The sequence below is a fragment of the Microtus pennsylvanicus genome, chromosome 1 (genome assembly GCF_037038515.1).
Source record: "Microtus pennsylvanicus isolate mMicPen1 chromosome 1, mMicPen1.hap1, whole genome shotgun sequence".
Lineage (NCBI taxonomy): Eukaryota > Metazoa > Chordata > Mammalia > Rodentia > Cricetidae > Microtus > Microtus pennsylvanicus.
In genome coordinates, this window is record NC_134579.1 from 147,901,268 (window position 1) to 147,924,833 (window position 23,566).

The 23,566-nt window shown below is 42.0% G+C and overlaps 1 protein-coding gene across 1 annotated transcript; it reads left to right on the forward strand.

Annotated features, from left to right (window-relative positions):
- Positions 1-3,984: 3,984 nt before the first annotated feature.
- On the forward strand, positions 3,985-23,013 carry LOC142842080 (vomeronasal type-2 receptor 26-like). The gene is given in 7 exon segments (XM_075959037.1): positions 3,985-4,193; positions 5,343-5,634; positions 10,774-11,571; positions 15,531-15,776; positions 19,533-19,656; positions 22,027-22,893; positions 22,896-23,013. Coding segments are annotated over 7 exon segments (2,625 nt in total). The 3' UTR covers positions 22,985-23,013.
- Positions 23,014-23,566: the final 553 nt, after the last annotated feature.

Genomic DNA, 23,566 nt, shown 5'->3' on the forward strand with positions numbered 1-23,566 from the left:
AAGTATCTTGGGGTAACTCTAACCAAGGAAGTAAAAGATCTATTTGACAAGAACTTTAAGGCTTTAAAGAAAGAAATTGAAGAGGATACCAGAAAATGGAAAGACCTCCCATGCTGTTGGATTGGTAGGATCAACATAGTAAAAATGATAATTCTACTAAAGGCAATCTATAGATTGAATGCAGTTCCCATCAAAATCCTATTAAAATTCTTCACAGATGTATAGAACAATAATCAACTCTATATGGAAAAACAAAAAACCCAGGATAGCCAAAACAATACTATACAATAAAGGTACTTCTGGAGGCATTACCATCACTGACTCCAAACTTTATTACAGAGCTACAATCATGAAAACAGCTTGGTACTGTCATTAAAACAGAGACGTTGACAAGTGGAATATGTCAAAGACCTGGATATTAACCCACAAACCTATGAACACCTGATTTTCAACAAAGAAACCAAAATTATACAATGGAAGAAAAAAGATCTTTAACAAATGGTGCTGCCATAACTAGATGTGAACCTGTAGAAGAATGAACATAAATACATATCTATCACCATGCATAAAACTCAAGTCCAAATGGATTAAAGACCTCAATATTAATCTGACCATAGTCAACCTGATAGAAGAGAAAGTGGGAAGTAGACTGCAACACATGGGCACAGGAGACCGCGTCCTACGTTTAACCCTAATAGCACAGACAATAAGAGCAACAATGAATAAATGGGACCTCCTGAACCTGAAGCTTCTACAAAGCAAAGGACACTGTCATTAAGACAAAAAGGCAACCTACTGAATGGGAGAAGATCTTCACCAACCCCACATCAGACAAAGCTCTGATCTCCAAAATATATAAAGAACTGAAGAAGCTGGACATTAAAATTCTAATTAACCCAATTAAAAAATGGGGTACTGAGCTCAACAAAGAATTCTCAACAGAAGAATTTCAAATGGCCCAAAGAAACTTCAGGTCATGTTCAAGTTCATTAGCAATCAGGGAAATGCAAATCAAAACAACTTTGAGTTAACATCTTACAACCGTCAGAATCGCTAAAATCAAAAACACCAATGATAGCCTTTGCTGGATAGGATGTGTAGTAAGGGGAACACTCATCCATTGCTTGTGGGAATGTAAACTTTTGCAACCAATTTGGAAATCAGTTTGGCAGTTTCTCAGGAATTGGGTGTTAACCTACCTCAGGATCCAGCAATACCACTCTTGGGAATATACCCAAGAGATGCCCTATCATACTACAAAAGCATTGTAACATGAGGGCTAGGCTCATTGGGGTTTCTTTTTTTCCTCATCAGTATTGATTTTAAACCGTGCTGGATATAGTAGTCTGTACTTGCATTCCTGGTCTCTTAGTTTTTGTTGCACATTTGTTTCAGACCTTATGGCTCTCATGGTTTTCATTGAGAAGTCAGGTGTAGTTTTGATAGGTCTACGTTTATATGTTACTTGAGCTTTTTCTTTATAACTCTAAACATTCTTACTTTACTCTGTATGTTTTGCACTTTGAGTAGTATATGCTGAGGGGTCTTTTTTTTGGTACAATCTATTTGGTGTTCTGTTGGCTTCTTGTGCCTTCATAAGTATATCTATCTAGGTTTGGAAAATTTTCTCCTATGATTTTATTGAACATATTTTCTGTGTCTTAGAGCTGGATTTCTTCTTTTTCTCCTATCCCTATTATTCTTAGTTTTGGACTTTCATGGTATCCTAGATTTCTTGGATATTTTATGTTAAGAATTTGTTGGATTTATTATTTTCTTTGACTGATGAATCTATTTTCTCAATAGTATCTTCAGCACTTGAAATTTTCTCTTCCATCTCTTGTATTCTGTTAGTTATACTTGCCACTGTAGTTCCCATTCATTTATTCAGGATTTTCCATTTCCAGAATTCCCTCGATTTGTATTTTATTTATTGACTCTAATTTAGTGTTCAAGTCTAGAACTGTTTGAACTGTTTGGTTCACCTGTTTGATTGTTTTTTTCTTGGTGTTCTTGGGTTTCTTTAGGGCTTTATTGGTTTCTTCCAATTTTGTGTTTGTTTTTTTTTCTCCATTTATTTAAGGGAATTTTTCATTTCCTCTTTGAAGATCTCCATCATTCCCATAAATTTACATTTCAAATCATTTTATTCTATGTCTTCTCGGTTAGGATAATCAAATCTTCCTGTTGTATGATATTGGTTCCTGGTATTACCAGGACCAGGAATGCAAGTACAGACTACTATATCCAGCAAGGTTTAAAAATCAATACTGATGGAGAAAAAAAGAAACCCAAACGAGCCCAGCCCTCATGTTTCAATGCTTTTGTAGTATGATAGGGCATTTCTTGGGTATATTCCCAAGAGTAGTATTGCTGGATCCTGAGGTAGGTTGACTCCCAATTTCCTGAGAAACTGCTACACTGACTTCCAAAAGGTTGCTTTCCATTGACATCTACCCATTTCTTTGTAGTAATAGGGAGCGGCGGCGGGACTACGTCCCCAAATCCCCAGCCGCCTGGCTCGCCCGGCTAGCTTATGCCCCGAAATAATTACACGGACACTGTATTCTTTTAAACACTGCTCTGGCCCATTTCTAATCATCTGTGTAGCGCCCCTAGGTGCGCTTACCAGGAAGATTCTAGCCTAAGTCCATCCTGGGTCAGAGCTTCATAGCGTGCGTCTTCCCTGGAGCAGGTAGCATGGCGTCTCTCCTGAGGCGTCTGCTCCGGAGGAGAGCTGTCGAGTCTGACCTCACTTCCTCTTCCTCCCAGCATTCTGTTCTGTTTACTCCACCCACCTAAGGGTGGGCCTATCAAATGGGCCTAGCAGTTTCTTTATTGTTTAGCCAAAGAAATCAACAGATTGATATATGACACTCCCACATCATTTCTTCCTCTACCTGGTGCTGGCAATGTTTTGTCTTTTAGTCCCATCCTTGCCGTTGCTGTCTGTGTCTTTGAGAACTGTTCTGACATTACTCTGTACTGTCACTGTCTGTGTTTCAGTGAGCTGCTGAGATCTCTCTTGGCTCATTCTATTTGTCTGCTTTCTCGATTTGCTCTCTTTGTCCACTTTGTGCAGTCACACCTTGTTCATCTGCGTTCCTCTAGGATTTTGCTCTGTAGTTGGAGCCTGTGTTTAATAATTCCTCTGAGGTCACTGGGGATAGAAGTGTTTAGGGTGGAGTGGGACTTGTAGCTTGCAGGTTTTGAAGGATTGGGTGGGGTCTCCTTCTAACTTCATGCTGATTTTTGGTATCACACACAGGCCATCAGGCTTGTGTATCAAGTGAATTTACCTGAACACCACCATGGCAACCTTGAAATCTGTTTTCAAATCATAGAAAAAAGTCTCAGTACCTTGGGAAGATGAGTAATGGCTCTACAAAGACATGGGTATTGCTTTCTGGTGTTTGGTTGTGTGTATTTCCAAATTGTCCTAGATAAACTTTTCTGAAAATTCCTTAAGGAACAGCAAAACCACCCAGAATATAGTGGATCAACACAGGGGAGATACATGGGGGCGTGTATTCAGGGACTATATAGTGTGAACAGTGTGCTAAATATCTGACTTCAGCTTCTGGGCTGTTTTGTTCTTGTACTCACCTGGGGTTTCTCTACCAAACATTGTCCTGAGCACAGCTGCTCCTGGGCTTGCAAGTCCCTCAGGAGACAATCAGACCCATTATTGCCTTTCCTGCAGTCAACAAATGATGCCCAGAACTGTGACCTTTGATGCAAAGAGCATAAGAAGACCCAGGAGAAGGGAATAAAACTTTTAATGACTCTGGGATTTAGTGGTCATCCACCTCCATCATGTCGTGATCAATATTTTCCTTACAGCCTGCAAACCTAGAATTCCCAGGGTGGTCTTAGCCTTAGGTCCCTGACTGAGAGCATCCTCCCATATAAAAGCCTTCTTCACTGCAAGCTACTGATCCATATGAGTCTGTCCTGTCACTGAATGCCTTGTACCCACCAGGCATGTGGCTGTGTATTCTCTTTCCTATTGTCTTTGGCTGTGTCTCTGTGTCTGCTCTTTCTGCACCAAGAGCCTGGCTGTTGTCAAGGCAGAGGCCTCACTTTGACCGTCCTGGGGATGTAATTGTGGGAGGCAGCTTCCCCATCTTTTATTTCTCTATTGGAACCCTGTCTGACTTCACTGTCCCACCATCTGGACTGCTGACTTCAGAGTAAGTGTTGGATGTGGAATGGGAGTCTCTGAAACCCAGAAGCAGCTTTACAAGGTTGTGTGAATCCTTGGATAGGGGTTGATTCTCAGAGTCCTAGCTAGATGGCCACCATCTTTCTCTGTATATCCATGCAGTAGCTCTGTTGCTCTCCTTTTACATCACCTCTTTCTATCTTTCTGTCTTCTTTTTACTGGACTGAAGTATGGGTGCTCATGTTCAATTACATCTTCCCCAGGTTTCTGTCCTTCACTGCCTAAGCTTGACTATTCTGGAAGTTGTTCTGTAGACTAGGCTGACCTCAAACTCCATTTTTCTGTTTTTTTTTTTTATAGTTTTTCTCTGTGTAGCAGTAACAGTTGTAGAACTCAGTCTGTAGTCTAGGCTAGCCTCAGACGCATAAAGATTTTCTTGCCTGGGCCTCCCCGCTTCTGGGTTTAAAGGCATGCACCACCCCACCCAGCTGTGACCCTCCGATTTAACCAAGGACTGTCTGTGTCTGCAGGTCTGGAACTGTGTACTGAAGTTTGTGGGTTCACCTGTTGGGAACATGACTGACAACAATGAGTGCCTTTCCCCCAGAATACATCCTCTGCCAATAGTTCAGCAGGGAATTTTAGGGTCACAGAAGGAATTTGCCCATGCATGAATGGCTTCTGGATGGCTCATATGTCTGCAATGTCTAAATCATGTACCAAAGAGAACATTTCACATCTCTTCTCTCTGTCTTCTGGCACTTACTATGAGCAATTCTGAAATAGATGTTAGTTACTGTTAATTCTAACCAAGCGTACTGTGCAATAACTTTTTTGCTTGTTTGCATGAGACAGGTCTCTATCTATGTAGCTAGTTCTTGGTACCTGGATTTCGCTCTACCTCCAGAGTGCTGGGATTAAAGAAGTGTGCCACCACACCCAGCTAATTCAATAGATCTTCAGTTATCCATTCTGTCTTCTGAAACTGTCCCCTCTGATTACTGGCTCCACATTCGCTCTGGCTCCCCTTTGAGTATTCTGAACTGTGCTCCTCGGCACATCTATGTAGAAATACCTGTGGAGATGTTGTTCTACCTGTATCTCTCGAGTCCCTGTGTTTATTCATGTTCAGTTTACCCCATCATGAGGGATAAATGTGGGCTTCTCTTTCCCTCAGCGTTTCCAAGTGGGGCTACCGGGTGGCCCAGAGTTTCGTCTTTGCCATTGAGGAGATTAATAGGAGTGCTCACTTGTTGCCCAATTTGACTCTGGGCTTCTCCATTCGAAACTCTGCAGACTCAGTACATGCAGCCCTCCACGAGACAATGAGCTTTCTCTCGAGGCAGGAGGAGCCCATTCCCAACTATACATGTCAGCATGGCTCTCCTCAGGCTGCTCTGGTTGGGGACACACGATCATCCCTGTCTGTCTCCATGGCCAGACTTCTGGGGCTGTACAAGTTTCCCCAGGTGAGTTGTTCAATTCTTCTTCCTTCATGAATGTAGTGCAGTCCCTTAATGATGATAGAGAAACTGATGGTGATGACTACAGGAGTGAGCAGCTCTGGTGTGGAGCCAAGCTCCCTGCAAGTATTCTCCATGTCCAACATGGTTCTCCTCCATATACAGATAAAGACAGTTTAGAGAGAACTGGCACCCCTCTCATTGACCAGGAAACTGAAAAAATATCTTTTGTATTTAAGAAATATTTTTAAATATTTACTTATTTTTATGTTGTGTGTATGAGTATTTTTCCTTCATGTATATATACACATGTACATATACATGTATGTATATATGTAAACTTTATACACACATATGTGTGTATATATGCATGTATATATATTTATATGCACACATGTATTCCATGTGTGCCTCATAACCATGAAAATCAGAGGAGGACATGGAATACCCTAGAATGGCATTACAGATGTTTTATCAGTGCCACATGGGTGCTGGGAATTGAAACTCAGTTCACTGAAATAGTAGTTACTGAAATAGTTAATACTGTTAACCACTGAATCATCTCTACAATGTTTATTATTATTATTATTAATTATTATTATTTGTGGGTGTTTGTGTGTATACTGAAGACCAGTGCCATTGTTTCCATCTGCATGTTCGAAGACACCTTTTGGATGTCAGATCTTTCCCTCTACGTTGGTTCTGGGAAGTAAATGACATTTTCAAGACTTGGTGATAAACACCCTTACCTCTGGAGACATCTCCCCAGCTCACTGAGAAAACAGAGAAACAATGAAGAAAATAAAAAACATAGCTTATCAGTCATCTCACCTGGTTGTAGCTAGTAGAGCTTAGATTTGCGTCTAGAAAATTGAGCTCATGCCATTGGTCTCTTCTACCTCATGGATTTTCCCATCAATGTATCCATTATTGTCATTCCCACAGGGTGGCCATATATAGCAAACCTCTCAGCTTATAGTTTTGAAGAGGTGACTTCAGGATAATTTATCTATTTAAGTTGAATGATTTAGTGACTTATATCTTAGCATGATTACCATAGGTGATTTGGAACATGTTCTTTTTCCTGCAAAGAGACACCTCCTTCAAGCAAGCCCATTGGCTCCACATCCCATCATTCCTAATCTGAAGCAACCTCTAACCTAACTTCTGTGTCTGTGGATTTGGTTTTTCTGTTCATTTTACATGACTGGATTCACACTATAGGTAGGTGTCTGGCCTGGCTTCTTTCACTGAACATGCCTTAAGGTTCTTCCATGTTGTAGCAAGTGCCAACATTTCTCTCCTTGAGAATACTTATAATCTTTTGTATGGAAAGGCCATGAATTGTTTATCCTTTTATCAGTTCCTTTACCTCTGAATATGAAATACTCTCATGTGTTTGTAGACTTATCCCCCAGGCCTGGGCCTTTCTTAGAAGGTTTTTAAACCTTTATTAGGAGAGCCACTGGAGGAGGTAGGGATTCAGGCTAAAATTGGTGGTCCCATTTACTGTATATTCTCTGCTTCCTGTTATACCAGGACCTCATCTGCTTCCATTGAGCATCTGCCATGTGTACACCACCCCATGGATTGTATTTTCCCAAACCATGAGCCTAAGTCAACTCTTCCTCCCTAACATTGCCCCTTGTCACATGTTTCTCTCACACCAGTGAGCCATCACTACCACAGTTGCTTCCTCTTTGCAGCTCTCATGCATACTGTTTCTGGGAATATTTGACTATAGGGTTTTTTTTTTTATGTTCCTATACTTTTGGTTATGCTGTCATGACTACCTGAATGAGACTAAGTCAGCCTTATCCCTGCATATGTGATGTGGGAAGGTCATATGTCACTCTGTTGATTTCATTGTTTAATAAAGAGACTGCCTTGGCCCATTTGATAGGCCAGACCTTAGGTGGGTGGAGTAGACAGAACAGAATGCTGGGAAGAAGGGAAGTGAGCTCAGACACCATGTCACTCCTCTCCAAGACAGACACAGGTTAAAATCTTTCTGGTAAGTCACCATTGTGGTGCTACACTGATTACTAAATATGGGTTAAAGCAAGATATGAGACTTAGCCAAGAAGAGGCTAGATATAATGGACCAGGCAGTGTTTATATGATTATAGTTTATGTGTTGTTATTTCGGGGCATAAGCTAGCCAGGCAGCCAGAAGCCAGGCGGCAGGAACACAGCCTACCGCTCCATCTAAAAATGGCTGACCAACGTGGATAACTGCATCCACAAAAAGCCTGGGAAAGCTTGGGAAAGAATAGAATAAAGCATGTTTTATTTGTAGCAGCAATTTCTTTGGTCTGCTCTGCTTGTTAGAGGCAAGCAGGCACTCTCATCTAAGAGAGGCTTCCTGACTCAGCTTTAGCTGCAAAACCCTGCAGCTCTTTTAAGAGGTTTTGCCATGAAACACTTAAACAGTGTTGATGAAAAGCTGAATGCATGTTTTTCGGTTTTCAGCCACAGCAGGTAAAAAGCTTTGCCATTGTAAAATGCTGGCTTTCTGGGCTGTCCTGCCAGGGCAAACTCTGACTCAGGCAGGCAGTCCGACTGAGTGTAGTCTGTGAGCAGAATGTTGCAGCTTGCTTGCTGGTAGGGACCTTGAAGTACCATAGAGTGGTGGCAATAAAAATGGCTACAGCCGGTACCTCCACCATGAGGCTGGAAATCTAATGAATGGGCTGGATCTAGCCGGCAAAGCCACGGCTTTCATCCTATTCATATTGCTCAGTAATTTAAAGACTCATGTGGTCAGAAAAAGAGAGACATATACAGTAAAGAGAGATTCAAAGACAAAAAAGTCTCTAAATGGTTTACAGTTTGTTAAAACTATATGTAAGCTAAAGGTTAAATTTCTTAAAGTTAAAAAAATGAAAGAAAGAATAGTTGGGTGTGGTGGTACACACCATTAATCCCAACACTTGGGAGGCAGAGGTAGATTGACTTCTGTGACTTCAAGGTGTGGCAGGACACACCTTTAATCCCAATGCCTGGGAGGCAGAGACAGAGGGATCTCTGAGAGTTTAAGGACAGCCTGGTCTACAGAGTTATTTCAATACAAAGATATACAGAGAGCATGTCTCAAAAAGTAACAGTAAAAATAAAAGAAGTAGAGGTTAAAATAAAGCCACATAAAGATGGAAAAAAACACAGAGAATCTTGATACTGTATGCTATTTTGCTTTCTTTAAATTCTTTAAATGCTGAGGAAGGTTCAACAGCTACTAAAAGATATTTGCTTATAAATGCTGTAGAATTTATCCAAGATAGGTATTTTGAAAGTACCTTGATTTCACAGTTGAAGTCAAAAGGTATGTTACTTTGGAGAAGAGATTTTACTTTTGTTTCCACAGAAAATGAGAGGCTCTGGATTTATTCAGAGTTAAGAAAAATCTGCTTTGATCAAGGAAGACCACCTGAGAAATCTCTGATAGGAATTGATGGCCCAGATGTTTGAGTTCTTCATCCAGAACAGGTTCAAGACTGTAGCCTGAGATGATCAAGACTCACAGGATACTTCAGTCAGGACTTGATCATAACTCTAAATTTTCTTTAGGTCTCCATAAGATTATCAACACCCCCAACCAGCTGGAAGTAGTCTGGATTACTATGCCCACATTCCCCCAAAATGGACTGTGGATATTTTCCTTTGTTTGTTTGTTTTTTTTTAAAGTGGCGGAAGTGGTGAGGGAGAATTGTCTGTATTCTGTTAATCATGTTATAAATAAATGCTGATTGGCCAGGCAGGAAATATAGGTGGGAAAACCAGACAGGAAGTAGAAATGATGTAATGAGAACAGGAGAATTCTTGGAAGGAGGAAGTTGATTCCTCTCACTCCTGCACAGACCACCGAAGCAGCAGGATGTGATCTGCCTCACTGAAATAGGTACTGAGCCACATGGCTAACATAGATCAGAAAAATGGGTTAATCAAGATGAGAGAGTTAGCCAGTGAGAGGCTAGAGCTAATGGGCCAATCAGCTTATAATTTATGGAGAACTTTGTGTGATTTTCTTTGGGGCTCAATAGTTGTGGGGTACCAGGAGGGACAAAAAGCCCAACAACAAGCAGGCCCCTGTCCATGTTACAAATATGAACCACTTAGTGCCTCAGTGTTGAGACAATAAGTCTTTTCTACATATTGTAGTGGCAGGAGAAGGTTTTGCACTCATACCCCGATGCTGAGAAGCCACATTATGTGTCCCTCAAAAGAAACACAGACACTGATCCCCAGTTATCACATCTTCTAGAAATCTCTCTTTTGAAAACATGGTATCACCTCTTCCTCAACAACTTGACAAATCAGGCTCCTATTTGTCTGGAAGCTGGAAAGACTCACAGTGGTGGTGTGATAAGAGCTGATCATTGTTTGTGCCTGTTGGTTCTACCTGGGACCCATTGGTTCCTACTAGGGACAGCAAGATGGCTAATGGTGTAAAGATGCTAACGAAGCCTGACCACTTCAGTTTGAACCCCTGGAACCCATGTGGTGAAAGAGAACTAGTTCCCACAATTTGTTCACTGACTTCCACACATGTACTGTCAGACAACACACACACACACACACACACACACACGATAATGAAAAAGAACAGCATCACAGCTGTGTGCTAACCAGAGAGTCACACTAATCCTAACTGAGGTGCAGAAACCAAATATGAGGATGTAGGTAAAGGACAGATACTGATAGGAGAGCAGGTAAGGCTTCATTCATTGAAGTTTTGAGCTTCATTCCAGAAGCCAAAGGGCTGTGTCTGGGATGAGCAGCCAGTGAGAGGCTACAACTGCTTGTAGGACCATCACAATACAGGATGCTCAAGTCCTTTCTTAAAAATTATTTGTGTTTTAAAATTAATATATATTCATGTGTATGTTTATATATGTGGGTCTATGCCACAGTTGTAGGAGAAAGCCAGAAAAGGGTATCAGATTTCCTGGATCTGGAGTTGTAGCGAGATGTGAGCCACCTGGTGTGTGCTAGGACTTGAACTTGGGTCTTCTACAAGAAGAACAAGGGCTCTGAACTGCTGAGCCATGTCTCTAGTCCCCTCCTTCCCACCTTCAAACCAGATCATCAGCCTATGCATAATTCCCAGTCTCATTCACCCTCTATTGTCTGATTTTTCTTTGACAGATCAGTTACTCATCCTCACTACCCACCCTTAGTGACAAGATCCAGTTCCCATCTTTCCTTCGGACTGTGACTAGTGACCTCACATCTTGCCGTGCAGTGACACAGCTCATCATTCACTTTCAGTGGTCCTGGGTGATCATTCTGGCCCATGATGATGACTTTGGAGAGCAGGCCAGCTCTCTGGCCATTCAGGAACTGATTTCAGCTGGTGTGTGCATTGAGTTCGCCCTCCATGTCCCTTCCCAAGAGTCCATGGAGAAGATTGGAGAGATCGTCAAGAAGATGCAGAAATGCACAGCCAGGGTTGTTCTGGTTTTCCTAAGTAATTCCAATTTCCAGCTCATTCTTCATGGCCTACTTGGTGTTCCTGTCTCAGGGCAGGTCTGGGTCAGCAAGGAAACTACGCACATGGCACTTGCCCTGTCTACTCCAGGCATTTCCCAAGTATTGTTCTGCACATTTGGCCTTCGGTATTACAGCAGCAGGGCTACTGGCTTCCCAGAGTTCCTTGCTAATCTACGCCCCAGCCAGACTCCAGAAGACATGTTTATAAAAAAGTTTTGGGAGTTCACCTTTGATTGCACATGGCCCCACCAGAGCAGCACAGTGACAGAGGGTGTCCAGCTGTGCTCAGGGAATGAGAGTCTGATAAACAAGCAGTATCCTTTCCCAGAAGTGAGTAAAATTGATGTTGCTTACACAGCTGTCTACAGCATTGCCCATGCCCTGCAAGACATGATAACCAGTGGACAGCAGGATGGGAAAAGTACAGACTCCCAGGACTTCAAGCCCTGGCAGGTGAGAGAGACGTGTGCAGTGGGTGAGTGCAGGATGTTTGAGGAAGAGGACATTGCCTCTGACTAAGCTATAGAGGTGCAGCTGACTGTATGCTTTAGCAAGGATGTTTCATACTTGCTACTGAGAGACTTCTTAGAAGGAACAGTGGCCAAGGAATCCCTGCCATGTGTGGGATCTCAGAACAGTCCAGTTCCTGTTGGTCGCCTGATTTAACCCAAACAGGATGCCTAGTAAAATCAGTATTTTACATAACAGTAAATATGTAAGTGTTTTCTTTCCTGTCCAGCAGTTCCTGAATAAACACTCAGAGGCTTATATTAATTTTAAAAGTTTGATCTATTAGCTTAACCTTATTATTAACTAGCTCTTCCTTTTAAATTAACCCATATCTATTATTTTATATTTTACCATGAGTTTGTGGCTTGTTACTTCACATCTTGCTGCTTTGTCAGCTGCTAGCATCTGTCTGCATTCTTCCTTCTTTTTTTCCTGTATTTAGCTTGGGTTTTCTGACTGACTATATTCTGCCTGGCCATAGGCCAAAGTAGCTTTATTCATCAACCAATAAAATCAATACATATTCAATGCATACAGAAGGGCATCCCACATCATAGAGTTTTTAATACTGCAAATTTAAGCTTTGATAAACAGTGGATGACTTTTAATATAGATGTGCTCCAAATCAGAATTTCAACCAGATATCAAATGCCATTTATTTTTCATTTTTTGGTGTATGGGACATGTATATGGGCACAGGTTTGTGGGCATGCAGGCACAAGTGGGTGGGATGTGCACTCACTTGTACATAGTTGTGGGAATATCTGAGGATGACAAGGAATCACCTTTCAATCATTCTTCCATCTTATTTTTTGCGGCATGGTTTCTTACTCAATTCCAGAACTTGCTGATGTGGCTAGTCTCAGTAGTCAGCTTTTTCATGCATCTCCTGTCTCCACATTCTGAGAATGTAATTAGAGAATGACTGACACATCCACCTGAAATTTAGGTGGGTTCTGTGTTTTGAAGTCTGATCCTCAGGCTTATGACAAGTGTTTTAATCACTGAGCCATATCCAAAGCCCTTACTTATTATTCTATTTAAATATTATTGATAATTTCATACATGTGTAATGTATGTTGGTCATTTTTACCTGAGTCTTTGTCTATCTATCTGTCCACCTGCCTGTCTCTTTGTATTTCCATCAATCCATTGATCCATCGATCCATCCATGCATCCACCTATTCATCATCCACCTCATCCCTATCTATCATCTATCTATCTATCTATCTATCTATCTATCTATCTATCTATCTATCTATCTATCTATCCACCCATTTTTTTGTAGTTGCTCAGGGTATCTTAGTTCAAAATATATAAGAGGATCCCCGGAAGACATGTTGCTCACTGATGAGGTAAACAATGGGAACGGTGGCCAAGGAGGAGGTGTGTTTTCATTACCATCACTCAGATAACCTGAGTATATAGTGTGTGCCTGGTGAACATACATATGGTTGTAAACAGGAGGAACAGTGATAATTTTTGTCGTTTGACTGGGGTGAGAGATTCAAATTTGCAGTAGGTCAGGTTTTGAGGCCCATGTTTCTCATACTAGCACACAGAATGTTGAGACCAACTTGGACTACAAAGGAAGATTTCATTACAAAATTAATACATGTAAGTGTCAAGCTGTCTGTGTGTACTTCATGATGAGGAGATAAAGTAGAATGAGAATGAACAGGTGAAGGGAAGTGAGTTGTTGTCTGAATTCCTGTCTGGTCCGGTCCTCACAATCATTAAGTCCCAAAGAAATCACATTAACTATAAACTGTTTGGCCAATTAGCTCAGGCTTCTTATTAACATTTATAAATTATAATAGCCCATTATTCTTATCTGTGTTAGCCATATGGCTCAGTACCTTTTTCAGAGGCGTAGTCACATCTTGTTTCTTCTGTGCTGGACAGGACTCCAGGGGGAGTTTCCCTCCTCCCAGAATTCTCCTGTTCTCCTTGATCTGCCTCTATTTCCTGTCTGGTTGTCATGACTATACTTCCTGCCTGGCTACTGGTCAATCAGTTCTTATTTAACACATCATTGACAGAATATAGACAATTGTCCCTTACCACTTCTCTCTCTCTGTTTTAAAAAAAAACCAAAGGACATCCATAGTCCTTTATTTTTGGAATGTGGGTGTAGTTTTCCAGGCTACGTCCTGCTGGTGGGTGGTGCTGATAATCTTATGGGGACCTAAAGACAATTTAGTATTATGATCGAGTCCTGACTAGAATATCCTGTGAGTCTTGATCATCTCAAGGAGAAGTCTTGAATCTGTTCTGGATGTTGAACTCAGACATCTGTGCCATCTGTTCCTACTGGAGATATCTCAGGTGACATTTCTTGATCAAAGCTGATTTTTCTTAACTCAGAATGAATCCTCATCTTCTCATTTCCTGTGGAAACAAAAGCAAAATCTCTTCTCCAAAGTAACATACATTTTGCCTTCAGTTTTTAAGTAAAGGTGTTTTCAAAATACCTATCTTGGATTAATTCAGTAACATTTACAAGCAAATATCTTTTAGTAGCTGTTGCTCCTTCCTCAGCATTCAAACAATTCAAAGAGAGCATAATAACATACAGTATCCAGACTCTGTGTATTTTTCATCTTTATATGGCTTTATTATAACCTCTATTTCTTTTATCTTTATTTTTAATATTTTGCTTTTTGAGACAGGTTCTCTGTGTACCTTTGACTGTCCTGAAAGTCTCAATCTAGATCAGGCTGTCCTTGAACTCACAGAGATCCACTTTCCTCTCCCTCCCAAGTGCTTGTATCAAAGGTGTGTGATACCACACCTTGAATTCACAGAGATGTGTCTGCCTCTGCCTCCCAAGCTTTGGGATTAAAGGCATATGTAACCATGCCTTGAACTCACAGAGGTCTGCCTGCCTCTGTCTCCCAAGTGTTGGGATTAAAGGTATGTACCACCATACCCACGTACTCTTTCTTTCTTTTTTATTTTAAGGACTTTAACCTTTTTTCCAAGCCTGCATACATTTTAACACACTGTAAACCATTTAAAGGTTTTTTTCTTCTTTGAATCTCTGTATCTCTCTCTCTCTCTTTTTCTGACCACATGAGTCTTCAATTTGCTAAGCAATATGGGTAGGATTGAAGCCATGGCTTTGATGGCTGGATCCAGCCCATTCCTTAGCTTTATGAGATTCCAGCCTCATGGCGGATTTACTGGCTGTAGCCATGTTTATAGCCAAGACTCTGTGGTGTTTCAAGGTTCCTGCCACCAACAGAAAGCATGCGGTCAGCTTTTCAGCAGCACCATTTAAGTGTTCCATGTCAGGACCTCTTTAAAGAGCTGCAAGCTTTTGTATCTAAAGCTGAGTCAGGAAGCCTCTCTTAAATGAGAGCTCTTGCCTCTTAGCAAGCAGAGCCTACCTTAAAAAATCCTGCTATCAGTAAGACATGATTAACTCTATTATTTTATGTCTAGAATTACTTCCTGTGCTCTTTCAGGCTTTATGTGGATGCAGTTGTTCACACATTGGGCACCACTCATTGTCTGAGTTTCTGTCCTGCCCAGTTCTCACAATCGTTAAGTTGCAAAGAAATCACACAGAATTCTACATTAACTACAAACTGATTGTCCCATTCGCTCAGGCTTCTTATTAACTCTTATAACTTACATTAGCCCATTATTCTTATCTGTGTTAGCCACAATGCTTGTGTTATCTACACAGACACATAAACAGACACACCACACACTGCCCCTCCCCGAGAGAGAAACATATTTGTGAGTTCCTGAATATATCACACATATTTTATCTTCCTTATGCCCAATGGTGGATTGAAGTGACTCTGTCTCACTGCAGAGGTAAATGGAATGTGGTTTGGACAAGACTCCAGACTGCCCCTGGCTGGTCTACAATGTCTCCCTTCTTTCCTCAGCTGCTTCAAGCTCTTAGGAATGTGCACTTCAAGACTCCTGATGGAAGTGAAATTATATTTGATGCCAATGGAGATTTGGTGAAAAAATTTGACATTTTCCAAGCGCAGAAGACCCCTAAGTGTGTATTCCGCTTGGTCCATGTAGGAATGATAGACCCTCAAGTCTCTTCGGGAAACAAAATGATGGTCCATTTGAAGGAGGAAATTCAAGTGAGTTTCCTGAATGCAGAGATGACTCCTCTCCTAGTGTGTTAAAGGGAAATTCCAAGTCCAGGGGAATTCGTTACTACTGTGCATGAAGTTGAGGTGGCTCTGATTGGGTCAGTCAGTTATAACTGGCTATACTGTTTATCTCATTAGAGATCTTTCTCTGAATGATATTGATTCACCAGCAAAAAGGAAAATTTAAAAGATGGGGTAGGGAGATTGCTCAGTGGTCAAGTTGTTTTGTATGCATTATAAAGAACCAGACTTTGGATCTGCAGAACACTTGTACATGCTGAGTGGGCCGTGGGTCTCACCTGTAATTTCATCCTTGGAAGATGGAAACCTGACCAGTAATACTAGCCGTATCAGTGAACTCTGCGTTTTCCTTTGAGCCTCTGCCTCAACATCGTGGAAAAGCAATTGAGGATGATTTACAGCATTAACTTTGGGCCTCCACATGTGCTTGTCCATACATGAACACGAGTCCACATAGGTTTACGATGGCACATACACACATTTACACCACCCATACTTATGGAAATGGGGGAAGGTTTTAACATACAAGATGTACAAATACAATGAGAATCTGTAGTTGGTGCTCCCTTGGAAATATACTCAGTGTCTGTGTTCAGAACCTGCTCTGAGAGGAGGAAGATAGAGATACACTCCGTTAACTACCGTTCCATAGACCATCAGTTTACTTACTGTGTTAGTTTATTTCAGCCAAAATGACAAATACTTGAGAACAGTTTTAAGTGAGGAAAAGTTTTAATCATCTCATGATTTTAGGGATTCAGGGTCAGTTGTAACAATTGCTTTGGATGTGTGTGATTGAGGCAGTGTGTCATGCAGGGCAGCAGACATGTGTGGTGGGAGAGATTGCTGATGAGTGCATGGGACTCAGGAAGGTGGTAGGGATCTTGATAGATTAGACAGGTAAACAAGTTACATCTTACCAGTGCATAGCCTCCATGTCCCACTACCCCAAACCTAGTCATATGTTCTATTTCTAATAGGTATACTAATTTATCAGATTGCGAATCCATTGAGGAATTAATCCATTGATCATGCCAGAAACATTCTCTTGCTTAGGGTTTCTATTTGTGTCAAGAGACACCACAACCAGGCACCTCTTATAAAGGAAAAGCATTTAATGAGGTGGCTTACATTTTCAGAGGTTTATTTAGTCCATAATCATTCTTATGGATCATGGTGGCATATAGGCAGATATCATGCTGGAGAAAGGAGCCGAGAGTTCTACATCTTGACCTGTAGGCACAGGAAGTGAACTGTGTCACTTTCACTTTATTCCATTTTTTTAATCTGTTTATCACGTTGAACACAGGATTTAGCTCTATGCCAGGTCATGATATTCCTTTTCTCTTCAAATTTTACATTTTGTATTTTTCCTTGCTCAGCTTGCTTCTTTTCATTAGAAATTTTCATTAGAGTTAATACTAATAGCCACATGACAGGGTCTATATTACGCTGTTTTGAGATTTTATTTTTACTGCCAATGAAATAATCCAAAACTCTTCAATTTAGCCTCAGGCAGACTCTGTGGACTAGTGCAAACAGCAGCCACACTCTTCACATAAATATCCCAAGAAAAATCTCTAGGCAATACATTAATATTCTTTACTTCTGAAACTTCTTGAGCCCGGCCAACAGTTAATCTAATCACACTCAGCCCCTTAGTCTTCCATGCTCCTAGTAGTACAGCAATAGTAGCATTAAGCATCACTTAAAATTTCCTATTGCTTTTCTAATCTACTGTCCCATGGTCCATGTTTATTGAAACAGAAGCATTATCAGGCCTATCACTTCAATACCCAATTTTCAGGAACAAACTTCTGTCTTAGTTAAGGTTTCTATTGCTATGAAGAGATACTATGACCCCAACATTTCCTTGAAAGGAAAAGCATTTCATTGTGGTGGCTTACATTTTCAGAGATTGATTCATTATCATCTTGGTGCAACATGGTGGCATGCAGACAGACATGGTCCTGGAGAAGGAACTGAAAGTCCTAAATCTTGGCCCGTAGGCTACAAGAGGTGAACTGAGCATATATGATACCCCAAATCCAAACCCACAATGACAGATTCTTTTTTTTAATTACAATCTGTTTGGTCTTTTACTAACAAGCTATTGCAAATTAAATGAACCCATTTTTATTAATCTGTGTATTGCCACATGGGTGTGGTTTACCAGTGATGCTCAGTCATCTTTTTCCTTTGGCGACGGGATGGCATCCCTCTGACTTTGCCTTTTTTTTCCTCCTTGTATCTCTGCTTGGATTTGTTGCTTGGAATTATATTGTCTGGCTATTGGCCAAATGACACACTTCTTGTAACTAAGTCAAATCCCCCATAGTGCCTCTCCGTATGAGCGTATTGTGGCCAATTACATTGAAACTACTATAGCATCAATATTCAATCATTCTTTACATACCCACTGTCAGGTGACCAGTGGTCCAACACAAGAGACGTTGAGAAACATTTGAGATTCAAACCCTGTTATTTATTGACAAAGTTACAAACAGTGCTGTGTTAGTTATGTCTGTGTGTGGAGTCTGGTACATAGAAATGCCTCAGCTTCCTGTCCTGTGCCAGTGAAGAAAGAGTCCCCTCCTCTGCAACTTTGTCTAACTTTGTTCTGGTCAATGGTGGCCGTAAGGTTTTCCACATGAGAATGAGATTCCCATTCTTGGATTTCCCAAGCATGAAAGAAAGACACATACTATGTGTTTTCATGATTCCTTTGAAGAACTTTTCAATGGTCTTGATCTGGAAAGGGTCAGCACCCCACACTTCCTTCTTCAAAATCCTTGCCTGGAGGTAGAGCTATGCTAAGATAAACTGAGTCATCCTTGACAGGTCCCAGGTAAATGAGAGGCCCACTGAGTGTGCTGTGAATGTGTGAGAGTCTCTCTCTCTCTCTCTCTCTCTCTCTCTCTCTCTCTCTCTCTCTCTCTCTGTGTGTGTGTGTGTGTGTGTGTGTGTGTGTGTGTGTGTGTGTATTCACGGAGTCAGTAACCGCAATTCTGCTTACTGAGGTTGGACAATACTTTGTTATGAGAGTTTAAGTGAATCACACCAGGGCAGTCAAACTGTAAATCTCAACAGCTTCACAGAGGGAGACAGAGAAAAGGAAGAGAGATGACAACATGTTTTGAGTTAGAAATGGAGTCCATGATGTAGCCACAGGCCTGACTGTAGTTTCAGAATAAGAAGAAATCTGAAGGCATCGAGAAAATCATGCCCAGGGTATATGGACTTTTGTAATGACTGCCAATACCCACAATTATTGTTTATATTTTATTTTGCATGTATGCATGTTTCCCTGCACCTATATTTGTGTACTGGTGTCTGTGCAGGCAAGAGGAGGAGAGTGGATCTTTTGAAACTGGAGTTAAAGTGTGAGCTGCTATATTTGTTCTGGGAATTGAACCCTGATCTTCTGGAAGAACAGTCTGTAGTTTTAACCTAGGTGCTTTTTCTCCTGCACCCATATCTTCAATTGTTGATGCAGGAGCCCCAGAGAGACTGGAAAGACAACACATCAAACTTTTTAGCTATGTATTTAATCCCTTATCCAAGTAAATCACATGTAGCTCTTTGTTTATTACACTCAAAGGCACCTTTCCAGTCTGGCATCTGCTCGGGTCGACATGTTTTCTGAAAGGCTTCTCATCTAGTGGGCTGAGAGGGAACTCTCCTGTTCGGGTTCTTAGGGTGAGGTCAAGCATTTGTATCCCTAAAAGTCAACAGTAACATTATTCTCACTGTTACTAGGTGCCCACCTCTGTCTGCAGTGAAAGCTGCCTTCCAGGGTTCAGCCAAGTGCCCAGGCTGGGAGCTCCCCAATGCTGTTTTGATTGTAGTCCCTGCCCCGAGGGACAGTTTGCAGACAAAAAAGGTAAGGGCATGTGGATCTGGAATCTGAGGGTCCAAAGGGAATTTTGAATCTCCTGTATTTCTCCATTGTCTTAGTTACCATCACACTGCTCTGAAGAGACACCATGACCAAGGCAGCTTCTAAACGAAAAGGCTTTAACTGGGGGCTTACTTAGTTCGTATCCATCATGGCAGGATGCATGGAGCCAGGCAGTAGCTGAGGGTTTCCATTCTCATCTACAGGCAGTAGGCAGGCAGTGAGGTGGAGATTGGGCCAGGTGTGTGAGTTTGAACTTTCAAAGACTACCCACAGTGACACCCCTCATCCCACAATGCTCCACATCCCTATCCATCTCCAACAGCTATAAGGTAGGATGAAATCATTTAAATATATGAGACTTTAGGGCTATTCTAAGTCAAACCCCCACACCCATCCTCCAAAACACCGTGCAGTCCTTGCTGTCTCGTGGAACACCAGCCAGAGATCTGCTAATAGATATTGTTAGGTAAATGCTTTATCCTAAAAGACAAGCATGCTACCCATAACTATAATGCAGAAGAATTTTCCTCTATCAAACACTGCACATCCTTGACCCCTGATCAAGAAACAGGCATAAACTGCTTCCACAAGCTTCTAGTGGTCGTGTAGTCAGAACGCTGGCTTTTGCTAACACTGATGATTTCAGTTGCTTTTCAAATCTCCTATAACTGGAGTAGCATGGTGGATGTCCTTTTGTGACTTTCTCTTTGCTTTGTATTAGTGGGATTTATCCCAGAAATTTTGTGGCAATGGACCACCACATTCCCTACTATTTCAGCTACAGAAGTTATTCCTTTACAATTCTGAAAGTTGGAAAGCAAAGCCAAGTTTTCACCAAAGTTGGTGTTGTTTGAGGCCTTGAAAGAGAATATCCTCACTGGGTGCTCTCATTTCATTGTTGTTATGTGTGTTTGTGTTTGTGTGAGTGTGTATGTGTTTATTTGTGAGTGTGTGTGTGTGTTTTCTTTTGGCTTGTTGTTTGGTTTTGAGTCACTGTCTCTGCTTGCAGCCCTGGCTGACTTGGAAGTCACTACATTTATCAGTCTTTCCCTGAACTAGTAGAAGTCTACCTGCCTCTGCCCCTAAAATTAAATCATGAGATTAAAGTCATGTGCAACCACCCCCAGCTCCAGCTCCACCTTCTTAGTAGAATAACTGCACTGTTGGAGTTAGTGTCTACCTAATTTAACCTGGAGACCTCATTTAACCTTTGTTACTCATCTCCAGTTTACCCACGAGAAATATATCTCATTTTGAGGTGCTTAGGTGCAGGATTTCAACAAATGAGTTTTGGGGACACAGCGCAGTGTAAAACATTTGTTAATTTGACCAATTACTGGTACTGTTTCAATGAAATGAACTGTTAAGAACTCACACAAGAGACCTTTAATCTCAGCACCCATGGGGCAGAGACAGGAGGGTCTTTGTGCATTGTGGCCTGAGAGTGTAGTCAACTAAGTGATCTCCAGGCTGAATAAGACACCCTGTCTTAAAAATTAAGTTGAAAAGGGGCCTAGAGAGGTAGTTCAACAGACAGAAACACAACATGGTCGGTCACAACCAAGGCAGCTCCAGTTATAGGGAAACTGTTGCTTTCTTTTGACTTCTGCACACTCCAGACATGCATATGATTTCAATAAATATGTACAGACAAAACTCTCAATAAGTAAAAAAAGAGGTCATTATAAAAGAAGAAGCTGTGGAGACTGTTTACATGGCCCTTCAATTAAAGTATTCACTGCCAAACCTGACAGTATAATTTCAGTCCCTGGAAATTAAATTGTAGAAATTAAATTGCAACAAATTCATGAAAGTTTTGTTTACTACTACGTGTAAACCACTGCATGCATGAGCCCTAAACATACATATGCACACAAAATATATAAATAAGTTTAGTTAGCAAAATAAGGGGGAAGATTGAGGAATTATATCGCATGTTAAATGTCTGGTCTTGACAAGCATGTGCATCCACTTATAAACATGGGTGCACAAACAAACCTGCACACACAAGCATAGGTTAGGTAGAGTGGTGCAGGTGTATAATCACAGCACTTAAGAGGTTGAGGAAAGAGGCTTTGGAGTTCATATCCACCCTCTGTCACTCAGCCTGAGTTCCATGAGACACTGAGGACAGAAACAAAAACCCTCACATAAAACAGACACAGAACGTGCAGCATTTCCCTTTGTGCCTCTGCCTCTAATATCACCCATCCCAGCCCTGGTCACCAAGAATAATTCATAAATCCATGACTTGATGGAAAGGCTGTAAGGGCAGGGAGTGCTTGGGGTGCATCCTATTGAGCTGGTGCAGTTGGCACAGTGTTGCAGAAATGGTGTCTGTGTCTCCCGTAGACATGAAGAGATGTCTCCTGTGCCCCAAGGAACAGTACTCGAGCCACACCAGAGACCGCTGCCTGCCCAGGACAGAGATCTTCCTGGCCTTTGAGGAACCTCTGGGATTCATGCTGGCTTTGGTGGCACTCTTCCTGGCTGGTCTGGCTGTCCTGGTTCTGGGAGTGTTCCTGAAGCACAGGGACACGCCCGTGGTCAGGGCCAACAACAGAACCCTCAGCTACTTCCTGCTGATCTCCCTTTCCCTCTGTGCCCTGTGTGCCTTGCTGTTCCTTGGCCGCCCCAGTGTCCCCACGTGTCTCCTGCGTCAGACAACCTTTGCTGTGGTGTTCACGGTGGCCGTCTCCTCTGTTCTGGCCAAGACTCTCACAGTGGTCCTGGCCTTCAGGGTCACCAGGCCAGGGGCCAGGATCCAGGTGTGCCTGAGCCCTGGTGCTTCCACCTCAGTGGTCCTCATTGCTTCCTTCATGCAGGTTGTTCTTTGTGGGGTCTGGCTGGCCACCTCCCCACCATTCCCAGACAGGGATATGGTCTCGGAGCCCCAGCACATTGTCATCCAGTGCCAGGAGGGCTCTGGCACCATCTTCTTCTGTGTGCTGGGCTACTTGGGGTTCCTGGCAGGGGGTACCTTCTCTGTGGCTTTTCTGGCCAGGGGCCTGCCAGATGTCTTCAACGAGACTAAGTTCCTGGCCTTCAGCATGCTGCTCTTTTGCAGTGTCTGGATAGCGTTCCTGCCCCTGTACCACAGTGCCCGGGGCAAGTCCACTGTGGCTGTAGAGATCTTCTCCATCCTGGCCTCCACTGCTGGCCTTCTGGGTGGCATCTTCATCCCCAAGTGTTACATCATCCTGCTGAGACCAGAGAGGAACAAGGCCACCAGTCACAGCAAAATAGGCAGAGTAAGATGCTCCAGAGAATGTGTCTCCCCAGGTCTGCACCACAAGGATTCACGACCTAGTCCTTGAGGGGGGCCCACTAGGACCAACTGTGATTTTAGCTCACTGTTTCTGTGTGGATCCAAAGGTATTTAAAGGAACGATCAAAGTATGAGTGAGACACTCAGAACAAAACACTCCTGACTCTCGATTTGATACTAGACACATCGATGTTATTTTCTACTCTCTCTCCATTATACTGCTAACATTTATCACAATTAAGAAAGTTTATAAATGGGAGAAGGCAACATGGCTCAGTGGTCAAAATGCTTGCCAAGCCTGACAACCTGAATTTGATACTCAGGACCCACATGTTGGAAGGAGAGGGCTGATTTCACTAATTTGTTCTGTGATTTCCTCTTGCCACCCGAAGCACACACAGTCCTCCATATGCAAGAATGTGAAAAGCGTGATGAGGTGATGAGAATGTGAAGGGTTTCTGAGGGTGTGAGGAACTGACAGGAAGATCACTGGTCTCTCTTTGTTCCGAGAGCTTCAGTAGTGTGCATTGATCTCTTCACTGGCAGGTCCTTAGCAGACTTAGCATGTGATTTACAATCTCACTCTTAAATATATGTATGCATGAAAATAAACATGTGTCTGCC